Source organism: Astatotilapia calliptera, chromosome 5, assembly GCF_900246225.1.
Source record: "Astatotilapia calliptera chromosome 5, fAstCal1.2, whole genome shotgun sequence".
In the NCBI taxonomy this organism is placed as follows: Eukaryota; Metazoa; Chordata; class Actinopteri; order Cichliformes; family Cichlidae; genus Astatotilapia; species Astatotilapia calliptera.
In genome coordinates this window covers 15176040-15188922 of record NC_039306.1, presented here as the reverse complement: position 1 = coordinate 15188922, position 12883 = coordinate 15176040, and the positions used below count along the sequence as shown (strand labels likewise).

The 12883-nt window shown below is 36.6% G+C and overlaps 1 protein-coding gene and 1 long non-coding RNA gene across 2 annotated transcripts; both read right to left on the bottom strand.

Moving 5' to 3' along the window:
* Positions 1–1653: 1653 nt before the first annotated feature.
* opn1mw4 (opsin 1 (cone pigments), medium-wave-sensitive, 4) lies at positions 1654–3427 on the bottom strand. The gene is made up of 5 exons (XM_026167450.1): positions 2946–3427; positions 2686–2854; positions 2356–2521; positions 1995–2234; positions 1654–1909 (listed from the first exon to the last, which is right to left on the bottom strand). Exons 1-5 carry the CDS (start codon positions 3328–3330, stop codon positions 1811–1813), a joined length of 1059 nt encoding a protein of 352 aa, XP_026023235.1. The 5' UTR covers positions 3331–3427; the 3' UTR covers positions 1654–1810.
* A 3763-nt stretch (positions 3428–7190) lies between these two features.
* On the bottom strand, positions 7191–12863 carry LOC113022255 (uncharacterized). Its single transcript, XR_003272408.1, has 2 exons — positions 11345–12863; positions 7191–8758 (listed from the first exon to the last, which is right to left on the bottom strand). It is a non-coding gene; the product is annotated as an uncharacterized LOC113022255 (long non-coding RNA).
* Between the last annotated feature and the right edge of the window lie 20 nt (positions 12864–12883).

Genomic DNA, 12883 nt, shown 5'->3' with positions numbered 1-12883 from the left:
AAATGTAGCATGTATAACAGCAGACACGTAAGGTTGTATGTTAGGAGTTAGGCCTCAAGGGGGTGGTGTAACATCACACCAAATATAAGTTGTTTTTTCTACTGATGCATTCCCGTAAATAGGATTAATAATGTCCTCTTCTTCTCCGTGCAAATTGCAGGAAAATAAGTCATTTTTTCACTTGTTCTCCAAAAAGAAACAAACCACAAAGGGTGTATGTTTTTTGTTCTTGTTGTTGGTGTCAAATGTTTTATTACACATATTTCTCAAAAATGTCTACACTCATTTATCACCACATTGCAGAAAAAAGCTAATTATTTGTAAAAACATGTTTGGGTGATTTCTCATATATCAGCTTCACATCTTCAGACGTAAGAAATGTGCTATCAGAATTGTGTATTTATACATAGACTCATGACCAGGCCGAAGGACATTTTGATGTTATGGTCAGCAGAGGTATTCATCATACCCTTGGTGAAAAATGTATTGACGCCCATTGTAGACCCGTTGTTATAATCCCCTCACTGTGATTGTTTTCCATCATAAGAGAGTGAAACAGGGAAACAGACAGTTTCTGATGCAGGTCATTTATTTCACTGGCCTACTTTCACATCTCAGCAGTTCTTCATTATTTTAAACATTCACACATCACAAAACCTTCGCTATATAAAACTTGCAATAAGTGTGACACTTCTGTCTAAGGAGCACTTCCTTTTCTTTTCATTGCTGCCCTTTCATGGTGGATTACTATAATTTATAAGTATGCAACAACAGCCATTCCTGTCCAAAAGGGAATCATTAACTGTCAGTCTTGACTAACTTGAAGATGACATGTTGACAATATAATCAGCAAGTGACTATGTTTTGTTTTTAATTGAGAAAACAGTAATAACAGCCTGGAGAAATTTAGTGGGTGTTGAATGATACACATATGGTAAATGGCCTGTATTTGTATAGCGCTTTACTAGTCCCTAAGGACCCCAAAGCGCTTTACACATTCAGTCATCCACCCATTCACACACACATTGGTGATAGCAAGCTACATTGTAACCACAGCCACCCTGGGGTGCACTGACAGAGGCGATGCTGCCGGACACTGGCGCCACTGGGCCCTCTGACCACTAGGCAACGGGTGAAGTGTCTTGCCCAAGGACACAACGACCGAGACTGTCCAAGCCGAGGCTCGAACCGGCAACCTTCCAATTACAAGGCGACCTCCCAACTCTTGAGCCACAATCGTCCTGCACATATGTGCAAACCTGTGTGTGTGTGTGTGCCCTTTGGATTTAATTTAAATCTATGTGTAAAGCTTTAGAGTTAAACAACAAACAGGTATGTTTCTTTTCATGCATGCATTTATTTTCTACTCAAGTCTATATTTTATTTTTTTATACATAAAAATAACACCACTGGTAGACCAGTTAAGTATACAGTATGCCCCCCACACACATCCCCAACCATAAAATTACATGAAAACAATCAGCATGTGATTGCACATTCATCAGGTAAAAGTGTCACATTTCAGCAGTTTTACAGTTTTTCTTTTGACATTTTGAGGATCTGAGTTCCTACACATCGACTCACTCACTCAAATGCTCTCACATGCACACAGACGCACAACTGCTGTACAAGATCACCTCAACAGAAAATGCATTTTTTGTTAGTTCAGAGATAAGATAAGATAGAATTCCTTAGTGTTTTTGTCCAAAGTCCGCTTCTTAAATCCATTTGGCAAAAGATTTCTCTAATGGGAATTTTGAAAATTTGCGAGCGATCATCAGTGTCCTTATATCTGAAGATGCCATCAAGATTAAGACACAGAGGACACCTCTGTCTTGCTTGTTGAAACTGAGGTCTCATCCTCCACCATGCCGCCCATTCCAATGGTGGATAGCATGCAGTTACGGAACTGAAAGACAGCCAATTCAGAAACTCAGTAAACAGCAAAAGACTGAAAAACAGAGAAGAAAACTATGAGAATACGTAACACCAACCTGTTTGTTCATTAGCACGTAGATAACAGGGTTGTACAAGGCTGAGCTTTTTGCAAAGAAAGCAGGGATGGCTGCAGTGAGGGCACTGAAAGAAGCTCCCTTGTTCATGAAAATCCAACCAGCAAAGCTAGCATACGGTGTCCAAGCTATTAGGAAGCCCATGACCATCAAGACACACATACGGGTCACTTCCTTCTCAGCTTTCTGGGTAGAAGCTGAGTCCTGCTGCTGTGCTGCTGCCTGTTAAGTTTTATGGTCAGTTAGGTTAATGTAACACCAATAAATTCCACAGTAGCAATGGCTAGCTTGGTTAGATTAACTAAACTATTATAAATAATTTAAGAACTTTAGCTTCACTTACAGCTTTGACTGTCATCACAAGGCTTCCATAAGTGAAGAAAATGATGAAGACAGGAACGAAGAAGTGAACAACAAACATGTAGATGACATATGACTCATTGTTGAAACCTGGAGCCAGTGTGTAGTAGTCAGGACCACAGGAACACTGCATTCCCTCAGGAAGGTACCTGTGTGAGATTGTGAGAAAGAAAGTCATGTCCTCATTCAGTAAAAATAGCTCTTTACATTTAACATCTAGTTTTGTGAGTGAAAATATCTAATTTTCAAGTTAGTGGCTTAAAAGTACAAAAGGCTGTTTAACTAAATAAAATATTAAGAAATATTTGAGTACCTGGACCATCCAAAGAGTGGAGGTGCAGCACAAGCCATTGCCATGATCCATGTGAAGAGTACTCCAGCACCAGCATGAGCTCCAGAGAACTTGAAGCTTCCCATGGGTTTGCAGACCACAATGTATCTCTCAATAGCCAGGACAACAAGTGACCAGAGAGCAACTTCACCTGTAGACAGAAAAGGTGAGTTATTCATTGATATTGTATATCTGCCAATGAAATAGAAAGGATCCTGAAAAGGATCTGACTTCTTGCTTACCTCCTAGTGTGGCCATGAATCCCTCAATTGCACAGAAGGTGGGTCCAAGAATGAAGTAGCCATTAAAAGCTGATGTGATGGTGATGGTGAATCCAAAGCAGCACATGATGAGTCCAGCCACAGCCAGGTTGACCAGGATATAGTTGAGAGGTTGCCGGAGCTTCTTGTTCTGAGCAGTTACAAACAATGTCAGGCTGTTGATGGGAGTCCCAGTGCAGATCAGGAAGAACATGTAGAAAGCCAGGAGCTTGAAAAAGATCGGGTCTGCCAGGTAATACTGAGTGTACTCAAAAGGACTTCTAACAATCCCAGTCCTGTTGGACATGGGAATGTAGAAGTTCTTGCCTTCAGTGCCATTGGGCTCAATTCCTCCTTCCCAAGCCATCTTCTGTTGTCTAGTTTGCTTGAGTTTCAGCTGATGGAATATCCCAGTAGTGTTAGAAAGGTGTAAACCAACCACACACAGGTAGTTTATGGCTGCCTTGGTGTTTTATACCTGCTCAGGGTTATCCTCAAATTAGCAAAATTAGATTACAAGAGGATTGTGAGGAAGTGAACAGATCAAGTCTGACTGATAATTGACTTTAAAAAGCAAAGAGGGACAATGACCTTAGGGTCAAACATCTTGGCCTCTTGACATATAAATTTCCTCATTTTGCAGAAAATTATGCTTTACATTACACACCCCCTTCTTATAATGTAGGAAATGATATTTTTCTTTGCTTTTGGTTGTCATTGCTTAAATTCACAGTATAGTACAAACATTGTTTCAAATAGTTTTAGAAATTCTGTTTAAAGTAAAATAAATAAGTAAATAGGTTTTATGGTTGGAGTATTTAAAAATGAAACCTCAGAAAGGAAGTAACCATAACCTTAACACAATCCTAAAACTATTGTATTAAAATATGTGATTTGGAGCATTTGAAAGAATTTCTCCCAAGTCTTTGCAATTAGGAGATAGAAAAATGAAGTGTTTTTAAACTTTTGATCATTTGTTTAAACAGTTTATCAAAGGAACTTTATCAAAGTAACTAAAAGGAACTGAAGTGATTAAGGAAATTGTGACTATTAAATATATGAATACCTATGACAATTATTCATGGTAAAGCAAGACTGTTGATGTAGCGATGTATCTCTTATTTGTTTCAATACATGTTGCGTGTTCAGTACCCCATCAGCGTGGTGGGGTCAAACACAAAGATTAGGAAAAAACTGAGAGTATTCAAAAAAACACAACTGAAGACCTAATTGCTATTGTTTTGTTATTTTAGTAGGTGTTACAGTAGGTGATTCAGCCAACTAGTCCAATGCCTAATTAACGCCTCAAAGAGACGTTTAACATTTGACCATGAATATGTGAACTCACGCCAGCAGTTAACAGCTTAGAACAGACACGCAGACATTACATAAATGTAACGTCGGTGTCAGCATGATTTTGGTCGTTTCAGGTGTCATATAGTATTTCTAATTTACATTTTCTGGTGTGCCGAGAGTCGTTTTGGCCTAGCGTGAACAATTACTGCACAAACTGCGATACTGCAAACAGTAACAAATGGACGGACCTCTCAGAGCTCACTTCAAGTGCAACTCGCCACTGGGTGTCCCCTGCTGCGCGCTAAAGACTCCCATACTGTGTGTGCGCGCATGCACCCGTGCATTTCTTTCGCAGTGCTCCCAGTATCTACCTGCTTCTGCTACAGATTACTTTTAGAGAAACCGCGAAATGGATGGTCGGAAGAAAAGAAAAGGACAGAGGCAGAGAATTAAAAATGACAGAAATCCCTCAGCGTCAGACGCACCTAAATACCGCAAAATAAGCCCCAGTCGGGGATCAGGTTAGTCAAAAACACTCGCTATAACACAAAAAGAATATGTAGATTGGCATTCTAGCTCGTAGTGTAGTGAATATGGTTGTTGTTGTTGTTGTTGTTGTTTTTACTTTGATAATTTTGTTTATTGTTTGAATATAGTGATAGTTATCTGGACACTCGCTTTTCAAAATGGGTATACAGCTATTTTTATGCCTCCCGTGGTGCGTTGTGTTTTTAAATGTAGTTTTCCCAACCATATACACGCTTTCCTCATGTACAAAAAAGGCACATAAACGCAACACACTTTGGAGTTCCATAAATATCTAGACGTGCGTGAATCTCGGAGTAAGTGTGCTGCATGCAATATCTTACGCCAAATACGAGGAAGTGCCAAAGCTTGTAAAACTTGTTTGATATTCTGAGCTAGTTGGAGGAATTTATTAAATACATGCAGCTTGATACAGCAGCAGGATCAATAGTGTCAGAGGATTGTGCTGACGTTTGACTACCAAACCGGGGAAACAGGTGTCGCTTCATCAATTAATTAAGTAGTTTCTCCGGACAAAATATGATATATTACAATATTTAAGCGATTCCCCCCTTTTTTGTAATCCACGCAGACAAAACATTCAACCTAATGTGCCATAGTGGGAAAAACAGTTACTCTCTCTGTCATGTATTATTCAATAAATGACGTGAGCTGCACTCCCAACGCCGACTTTTACTGACTTAATTATCCCTCAGAATGTTAGTTATAGTGCACTGATTTGTTTGGTACAGTTGCTTTAGCTCACTATAGTGCATGTATTTATACTTAGGCATTCTTTAGCCAAAGGGATACGCAGTAACAGTAGGCTAATGTGTGTTAATTGGCTGAAACGGTTTTGTCGTCTTAGCGCAGTGTTTGAACTCTAGCACTGGGAACAGGACTGTAGGCTACAGTATGGATTATTACAATTTTGTCTCTTTCTTCCTGCAGAGAAATGAAAAAGCTAATCTTGTTTCTCCTTCAGATGTTATAACTGACTGTTTTGGCCGTGCTAGGGTTGAGTGGGGTTAGTTGGGTTTGTTATGGGACTAATCAATGTTAATGTAATTACTTTTCTGTTTATATAATACGGCTTACATAGCTAATTACTAACATATGATAATTAGCTAAGGTTTTTACTGTAAAATCGAAACATGTATTTGCATATTTGAATCATATTTTTATCGGTACTGGTATATTTCCAGGTAAAATAAAAACAGCAGAAGTCATTCTCATTTATGCAAGTAATAATAATAATAATAATAATAATTATTATTATTATTATTATTATTATTATTATTATTATTCATTTATGCAAGTGATTAGAAGCATTTTTTCCATCAAAGAAAAATGTGTCTTTTGTTTTTGAAAAGTTATGATAATTTCATTGAAAAATGCGATTTATTGAATAGCCACCTCAATGGGTGTCATTTAAATTGTAGAAAACACGTTACAAAAATTGCAAATGACAACAAGGAGTACATTTTGGGGGTGTTTATTGATCTTAAAAATGCATGTGAAATGGCAGATCACAGATTACTAATGAAAAGATAGACTGATGCTAGCTCACTCATGACTGAGCACATCTGTATAAAACTCGTCATGTACAGATAAGAAATGTTGACTCTGGTTTAAGGTTACTTGTCAGGTTCCACAACCTTCAGTGCTGGGCTCTAAACTGGAAATTTTATAAATAAATGACACATGTAATGTGTCTAAATTGTTGTTTGTCAGTTACACTAAATATGGGTAAAGTTTGGAACAGCTTCAAAATAAAGTGGAAAGGGAGCTAATATTTTTGAAAGAAACAGTTGAAATTAATAAATTATCACTAAAGCAAAACAACCTTTATAATGTGGCAAAATAATTTTTTATTTTTTCTTTAAAAAACTAAATGATATTGAAATAGAGTGTGTATGGATTTTCTTTTAATGTGAAGATCATTATACATCATTATACATCATTATTAATTCCCTGTAGGGAAATTACTCTCTTTATTTAACCCATTCACTCAGTGAAGTAGTGGGCAGCCACCAATCCAGCACCCAGGGAGTAGTGTGTAGGGATGGTACCTTGCTCAGGGTAGCTGTTTGGTGGACCCCCGACCTTCCAATCATGGAGCTACCTACTAAGCTATCTCTTCTATATCTCTTTTTACTACCTATTCATTTATTCATTTATCATTTTTCTTGGTGTTTGCTTTGATAAAATCTAGTCAATAAAGGGATTTCATTTAGAATGTGTTCTGTATAAAACATAGGCTGAAGCTTTAGCTTCAGCTCACATCTTTTTGGCCAAAATGTGTTTACATTGAATCAAATTCCCTGTTGTCAATTAAATAATCATTGGTTGTTGTTTTTGAAAAAGGGTTAATAATTATAGACCAGAACACAAGTCAGTCTATGCCGTTGTGTCACATATGCTTTAACGTATTTTATCATGTAGACCTTTGACTACAGGGTCAGTACAGTTGGAAAGGCGTTGTCTTTCTTGGTGAATTTAAGCAGCTAAAGGCTGAATTAGCTCACATGCTTTACATCTACTGGTCACACATAGGTGACGCATGACAGAGACATAATTTCCATAGTTATGCTTAAACCACCACAGTACATTTTTAATAACAGAATCAATATGTGATTGAATTACATACTTTCACCTTGTTCTTTTTACACAGCCATTTCTAGAGGCTCAAAATTCATTTAGAAAATTGACCGACAAGACTTTTCAAGGCCATGTGACTCCTGTTCCCTTGACATGACATATTTGCTTTATCACAAATCAATCATTAGGCTTAAAAAATAAATCTGTCACATGGGTAAACAAAACTTTAGAATAAGCTAGCTACATGCAGTGGCAGAATTATTTTTATGTTTAAAAAACGAAAAACAACATCAGCCAAGTCTGGAATACTCTGGAAGAGGAAGGCATCTCATCAACGTTTACAAACAGGAGATGCCTTCATTGAAATCCAGAGGGTTTTGTATCATGATGCAAACCTCTGGTACACTCAAGAACAAGAAGGCCAGATGAGACTTTGTTAGAAAAACATCTAGAAAACATCTGAAGGAACTTGGCAAAAACAAACACCTGGAAGAGAAAGTCAAGAAAACAAACGCAGCACATAGTGATGTTGAAGGATTTTCATCCAATTATTAAAAGTAACCGAACAAATTCCTCCACTAGTGGAGGACTTTAAATATTGTCAGAGACACTTTGCCACACTAAAATATATTGTTAAGAAAAAAGTTATCAGGGCCATTCTTGCCTGCCAAGTAGACCCTCTCTGGGCCTGCCTCATGTATTAGGGGTCTGTGCCTTAGTGGACTGGGAAACATCCAAAGGCAATTTGGTTCCTGATTTCCAATAGGTGGAATAATCCGGAGAGAGGGGAGCCTGGTCTTTGGCTTCAGCCAGACTCACCTTAGAATGCAACACAATCTCCTGCAGAGGAGGTGGATTATATACTGTACGGAGATTTTGGATAAGAGGATTTCTTTTACCTGTGTCTTTGGGTTGAGGGAACAGCATCTGATTGTTGTGGTTTGCTTTTTGAGTCTTCACATTCTTCAAATCCTTATGTGTTGTCTCCAAAATGGAGACCTTTTTGCAGCCACAGTACAAAGACATTAAATTTTTAGGGGTTAATTGGTGATTCTAATAAACCCAACGCCTAAATGAAGACCAGCTTTTTACCACTGCAAGGTGAAAAATATTAGATTGTTATATCTTGGAGCTCAATTTACATTTTGCCTTTAGCCCTCACCAGTTCTGTTCATATCTAGGTTTAGTGGGTGCATCTTTGCTTTTTGAAGATGAAGAGGTCCTGTTCACATCATGAAGGGTTAAGCTTCAGCTTGCAGAGGGGTCTTTAGTTTCTGGTTGGAATAGAGCAGTGTCTTAATCAAGAAAATGTTGTTTTGGAGTGTAGGGTGTTTCCAGCATTGAAGTAGCTCCTTGACGCTCTTGTTAAAACTCTGCAAAAAGGAAGAAAATGAACCACACAACATATCTAACATGTATTGAACTTTATTAACACATTATTAACATTTTTGATTGAATTTATTTAGGCTAAATGTTTGAAAATTTATTCATATATTTTCTAAGATAAACTAATAAAAATATATTTATTTGCATTCAAATTCTATTCTACAGGAGAATAAACTTTTATTATAATAATAAACAATCAAAGCATAAAAACTGGTGTACTATGTTTCTACATTCCAAGTAAGTTGACAAGCTGCCTACATTATATACTTATAGAACATAAAGTAAATACATTTTTCTATACTTGTCCTTTTTTACTTTTATTATTCCATCACCAATGTGGTACAGAAAATATATAATTCTGACATGAGCTGTTGTGTATAAGGAGTACTTTTACTTTTGATTACTCTTACTTGATACGTTAAAAGTAGGCAAGTCCTGCTGCTGTAGAGAGAGTAAATGTTCACCACTACATGAACTTAAACAAATCCCATATATCCTCATTAGGAATTTTGTATTAAAAAATCTTAATTGTGCATTTTTTAAATTTCCAGATAATTTGAGAAAATTTAAAAGGCTGGACACTGATGAAATTTTTTTCCCCAAATCCCAATTCATCCCAAGAATGAATTTAACAAACAAAATTAATAAATAAAAAAACAAAACTATACTAGTTACATGAATGCTAATAGCTCTAAACAAAACATGTACAATTAAAATTGGTATGGCAAAGACAAAAAGCTCAGAGCTTTTCATTTTAAATCCATAATTTTCAAGTTAGTTTGGTCAGTTCTGGTTTAATTAATAACACAGTAGATATGCATTTGGCAAATACCCTATAATAACTACATAACCACATTGAGATAGTTAAGTTCTCACTCATTAAAATAAATAGAATTTATCACCAAACATGCTTCACATATGAAACCACATCCTAATAATATCATTTTCTCTACTGCTGAAAACAAAACATTCATTTCCCTTAACATAAAATGCCACAGATCTAAACTGAGTAGAATATTCATGATTTAAACTGTTCCCTTGACTACAAGGGTAGCCAAACTTTCACAGTCACTGTAGTGGACTAAGCAAAGATTTCAAATCTTAAAATTTCCAGTTAATACTTAAGTCGAGTGGGAATTTACAATAACAGTGCAGATGAAATTGTGCTTTGATTGAAAGCAGCGTCTCACTTTATTGCAACAATATTGTTACAGCTCGAATACTAATTTGTAATTTCATGTTCTACTTTGCCCTGAACAGACTACTTCTCATTGTAGCTCTGTCTTTCTGACAGGCTCATCAGGTCTGCTTTTATGACTGCTGTACTCTCCATGCTGCTGAGCCTGTGGCTTGGTGCTGCGTGGGAGCCTGTGGCTTGGAGGGAGGCTTATACTACTATACTCTAATACTTGATATTGTGACGCAAACAGGTACTTTGTCTTCTGTACTTCTCCTATAGAGTAAGTGTTCTTGTCAGAGCCCAATCATTTATTCAACAGAGATTCTGTAAAATGACCTCAAGAAAGACACTCATCCTGAGAATATGGCTGAGCTGAAGCAGCTCATTAAGGATAAAAGGCTCAAATTTCTGCACATCACTGGCCGTATTCACCAAATCTCACAGTATAAAGAGATGTTCCTCGTAATTAAACTTTAAGGAAATTCTTAAAATGGTAAAGTGTTTTGATAATTTCTGCCTTAAAGGTAAGATTAAATACAGATTAAAACTAAACTTATCCACAAAGTATCTTAAATAAGCTTCTGAGGTGAAAAACAGGAGTAGAAATGGAGACTTTTAAGAGGCTAAGAGTTTCTTAAGCAGAAGAGAAAGAAATGGTGCTAAGACAAACAGGGAGTTTGTGTTGAATGTCAGCGATTAAGCAAATTTTACAGATTAAATTGAGTAAGGATAAAGTTTGCGCTCAATCTCATTAGAGATGTGCTTACAGCTTCTGTCCAACAGAATAAAGAGCAACAGTGCATCAGTTCATCAGCGATGACTTGTGTCTGTCGCATCCATCTGGAAGCACAGTCATCACACAGACAGTTACAGTGCTTTTAAAAGTCATATTGCTATATATTTATATCTTATATCTTATATATTCATGCGTAAAAGATTCTTGTTAGCTTAAGTGTATTGTGTTTTTATTATCATTCATGCTCGATTCACAAAGGTTTTTTGCTTATTATATTTGCATTAAATATGATCTAACTTTCTGCAGCCTTTAACTGCACTTTGTTCTTTACTCCTTATTTGCACTTAACGTTTTAATGTTGCATTAAACTTAAAATTGTTCCAGGTAGATAGTTTCTGTAAACTACCTAAATCTTGTTGTTCATAGTTACAAATTTAAACCACACGAACCTTTAACATTACTCAGTACAATAGGATCTGTAATCCGTAGTGAAAGTGAAGCTTTTTCATTGTGTACAGACTGTAGTGAGCCATATCTTTGAGCAACCAGTATTAATTTATAAATGATAGACATTATTACGGTATAAGAGATACAAATTATATGAAGGAACCAAAAAAGTTTAGATATTTACATTTTATGTCTTCAGTTGCAGTTTACCTTAGTGTGTGGCCATGAAATCCTGGAAACCATCATCTCCACTCCATCCACAGCTAAGTTGACCGGGATGTAGTTGAGAAAGTCCAGATCAGATTTTGACAAACATAAAGAAATCTACAAAGGTCTACCAAACGAAACTGTGGGTGTTCAAAGGACTTCAGCCTCCTCGTCTGGTTGGAAATGAGGGTGTAGATGTATTTTACTGGACACCTCTAGGAATTAACAAACATTTAATGTAATTACAGTTCCTTATTTTATAAATGGTGATGACCTCAACTTAGCGAAATTAGATTTCAGGTTGGGTGAGGTTAAGAGAAATTTGTTAATGATCTTAACAGTAAATCGTGTTTTAAGTCTTTCTCTTAATTTGTTACCTGAGGTCAGGTAATGAGGCTACCACCTGAGGCACCTTGAGGTGTGTCAGAGTTGAAAGGTATTATCTGCAGTCTGGTTTCCACTGTAGTGTCATCCGTTTAGCTATCAGGCATTAAGCTACTTACCACAGTCAAACCCTGGTAGAATATTATATTAAAAAAGAATAAAATGGAAATGCTTAGTGTATGTAATAATACTAATATATACATCTGCAATGTATAGATATGTTTAAGCATCCAAAGGGCAGTTAATACACAGAGGTCGATCAAAAATTATAGCATATTGAATATTCACACCAGTCAGCAAAAGCCAAAATTAAATTAGCAATAAATGATATTGAAAATATAAAAGAAAGTAAATTTATTTATTATCATATCAAATCACATTTAACTGGGAGTAAACAGAGCATCACAAGCAAGTTGATCTGAATTAATCACAGGTAACAGAGAAATGACGTGGTTTCTCCATCATGTAGCCCAATCATAATCTATCCTTTCTATCTGTCAAATAAACAGAAGGATAACTGATATTAGCTGTTCTTTGCCACTGATAGTGTTGCAGTAGCTTAAAGAAGACAACAAATTGGCTAAGTCTTTACCGGACATTTTCTTTCCGACCTGTGACAGTAAGCTTTTACCACACCACAGCTACCACAGGTGAGATACTGAGGTTAATCCAATCAGGATAATGACACCCAAAGTTCCTCCATATGGAGACAGACTGTGAGGGTAAAAAAAGCTTGACTGTAGGTCTTGTCTGAATTAATAAACACATAAAATTTTTAATGTAGGGTAGTTAAGCACTGTAGGAAAGAAAGCACCCACAGTGAATTGGATTAGAAGAAGGCAACACATACATTTCAACACATACATAGCTCACATTAAAAGACACAGACTGTGTAAAGCACACTATCAGTAAACATTATCTGCTGTAGTAAATATATTTAACACTCTAAAATCAGTACACGTTATTGTTTTTATATACACAGACATTTCTCATATTTCAGGTATGATTTGTGTGTTTGCTCATGATTAACTTCTCTTCAGACTTTAAAAGCTGAGGGAACGTAATTCCCTTTCTCGAGTAAGGATTAAGAGAATTCCTCCGGACTTGGAAAGGGGAGCAAATTAGTTTGGACCCTGTCCTGTCTATCCGGTGTTAAGA

Coding starts and splice junctions, on each gene's coding strand:
- opn1mw4 (XM_026167450.1), bottom strand. CDS start 3,330: ATGGCTTGGGAAGGAGGAATTGAGCCCAATGGCACTGAAGGCAAGAAC. Junction 2,522..2,685: donor CCACTCTTTGGATGGTCCAG/GTACTCAAATAT, acceptor AATCTCACACAG/GTACCTTCCTGAGGGAATGC. Junction 2,235..2,355: donor TTGTGATGACAGTCAAAGCT/GTAAGTGAAGCT, acceptor AAAACTTAACAG/GCAGCAGCACAGCAGCAGGA.